At 36.6% G+C, this 2346-nt stretch overlaps 1 protein-coding gene across 1 annotated transcript; it reads right to left on the minus strand.

Annotated features, from left to right (window-relative positions):
• Positions 1-1210: 1210 nt before the first annotated feature.
• On the minus strand, positions 1211-2012 carry LOC131076187 (cyclin-U2-1-like). Its single transcript, XM_058013237.2, has 2 exons — positions 1603-2012; positions 1211-1499 (listed from the first exon to the last, which is right to left on the minus strand). The coding sequence occupies exons 1-2, from the start codon at positions 2010-2012 to the stop codon at positions 1211-1213; spliced, it is 699 nt and encodes a 232-aa protein (XP_057869220.2).
• Between the last annotated feature and the right edge of the window lie 334 nt (positions 2013-2346).

Raw genomic sequence — 2346 nt, forward strand, 5'->3', positions numbered from 1 at the left:
CTGCTGTAATATATATATGAATCTAGGTGAATGGGAGAACATTTTGACTAGAGCGAATCAGAGAGTAAGTGATTTTGGTGGTAGGAAAAAACTAGTAAGAATTAAGAGTGAAAAAGTGATATAGATTAGGAGTTAGAATGGGATTGGGGATGGATCTCAAGGAGGACAATGAACTAAGTAATGAGAATGGTTTTGAGTGTGAATGATCTTTACGAAAGCTAAGGTCAAATACAAAATATATATAAAACTTTAAAAGTACATCTGAAATTTAGAAGGAGTTTTCATCATTGAGGAACCTAATTTCAAAGTTTAAGATTCCTTTGCAAGTGTAAGGGCAAACAAGGAAGAAAAAAGATTAGTCTTGAGAAGGATCAAATAATAGAAAGAATTGAGAATATTAGATACATTTTTTAGACTTTAAGGATTCATGCTAGGTAATCTCCCTAACATATATTCTTCACATCTCTCCATATTTCATTTTTGATAACTTTAGTACCATGAAAAATCTTTGAACAGTTTACACACTCACAAACCTTGTGACATCACAAATTTAATTATTTTTCTTGTTTTTTCATTTTCATCTTTCTCTTTCCATGTTATCATCATCATATTATTCTATATTGATTTGATGAAGCTTAATGTTCCTGTCAAATCTATATATAAGTCTTGTGTTAACTTCCTATGAACTGGCAGTTTGTTTTGAGTCTATAGTTCCTGTTGTATATAGGAGTTAATGATGTCATTCTGAGTTCTTGTCAGATTAGAGGCAGATTTGGTTTGTATTTGTTTGGTTTGGAAATCGACTTGCATCACAAACTTATCCATATTGACTACTTACCGACAAATCCTTCCCGCGTATAACTATTGAAGATTGGAAAAACTTGTCCCTACTGGCGATCATGCAAATTGAAAAGCTGCTAAATAATAGTCCTTTTTAACTAGAATTCCTTAAAGAGGCTTGAAAAAGTGGTATATAGGACGGTGTATGCGCATTCAAAATTTACCGGAACGAATCTACGCCTTATAATGCCCGGTTATTGGAGGTGCTTTAGCGAGCGCCAAAAAAAGACATATACCCGGATAATTTAGGCAACAACTTGTAATATCCAAAACTTGCCTTGTAAATTTCTCTGTACATTTCATTCCCAAGAATACCTAAACAATTACATCTATTGGTCGAATATTAATAATTAACAAAAAATTTACATTTTTAGCATCCTGCATAGTTATAATTGATGCCCAATCGCTGCTTGTTGCTCTCATCTTGACTGCAAGATTTCATTGATCCATTGTTTCTAGGTAAACTGAGAAGAAGCCTCTCTATCTGAAACCCTCCGTCCAATTCAACCTCTCGCTTAAAATGGGAGTAATAACTTTCAAACACGCTCACCGTTACCTGCAAGCGGAACCTCATCATGAACAAAAATTCAACTTCTAGAATGTTCATTTCTCTTAGCGTTAAGCCTCCCACTTTTGCAAAATACTCGTTACTGTAATGCCTGCATCCATCATACAACAGATCTATATTAGCAATAAGATTCACATTTGATCAGGTTGAGAAACCCAATTAATGAAAACAAAATGAGAGAACAGAAGACTCACTCATCGTCGAGAAACTTGGTAGCAACCATGAGACTGGTAAGGGTAAGCATATGCATGTTGTGAGTGGTTAAGCGGAAGTTGGGATTGCTGAGAATTAGGCGATCAATATAAGCATATGCCACAACAAATGCGGAAGGACTGCAGCGGACATATTTCAACATCCTTTCCAAGTAGTTTTGTAAGCTTATGGCAGGAACTTGCATTGCAGAGAAAACACACAGATTTTCTCTTGTAATCTTTTTCCCAGAAGAAATCACCAGCCTTTCATGTCGGGCTACAAGTCTGTGGAGTAGGGAGGCGAGCACTGAAAGAATCCAAGGGCTTGACTCGCTTTCAAAGCTGCATAAGTCAGAGCAAGAGACTGCTGAGCATACATCTGAACCAGTTGCTTCTCTCATGTCTAATGCCATTCTAATTGGCCTGCCTTTTTCAAGCAATGCAACACTGAATTGGGGATTGAAGTTTGGGAAATGATGTACTCGTGGACTATGTATCTTGGGTAGGAGAAAACACATATATATACATATAATGTGGAAGATTTTAGAAAGGAATAGTAAGGTCGCAGAGTCTTCCTCGACTCAATTATTAGAGAGTTTTGTTATTTAAACTCACCGACAGTAGAGGGATCCGATTCCGATCTGCACTTGAATGAATACGTACACATATTAATGGGAAGTGGGACCTTCGGAACGGAAGGGGTTTAGTACTCTACAAATTAGTCTAGCCTGTAGCAGAACGACCACT

The sequence above is a fragment of the Cryptomeria japonica genome, chromosome 3 (genome assembly GCF_030272615.1).
Source record: "Cryptomeria japonica chromosome 3, Sugi_1.0, whole genome shotgun sequence".
NCBI lineage: Eukaryota > Viridiplantae > Streptophyta > Pinopsida > Cupressales > Cupressaceae > Cryptomeria > Cryptomeria japonica.

Coding starts and splice junctions, on each gene's coding strand:
- LOC131076187 (XM_058013237.2), bottom strand. CDS start 2,012: ATGGCATTAGACATGAGAGAAGCAACTGGTTCAGATGTATGCTCAGCA. Junction 1,500..1,602: donor ACCAAGTTTCTCGACGATGA/GTGAGTCTTCTG, acceptor TGATGGATGCAG/GCATTACAGTAACGAGTATT.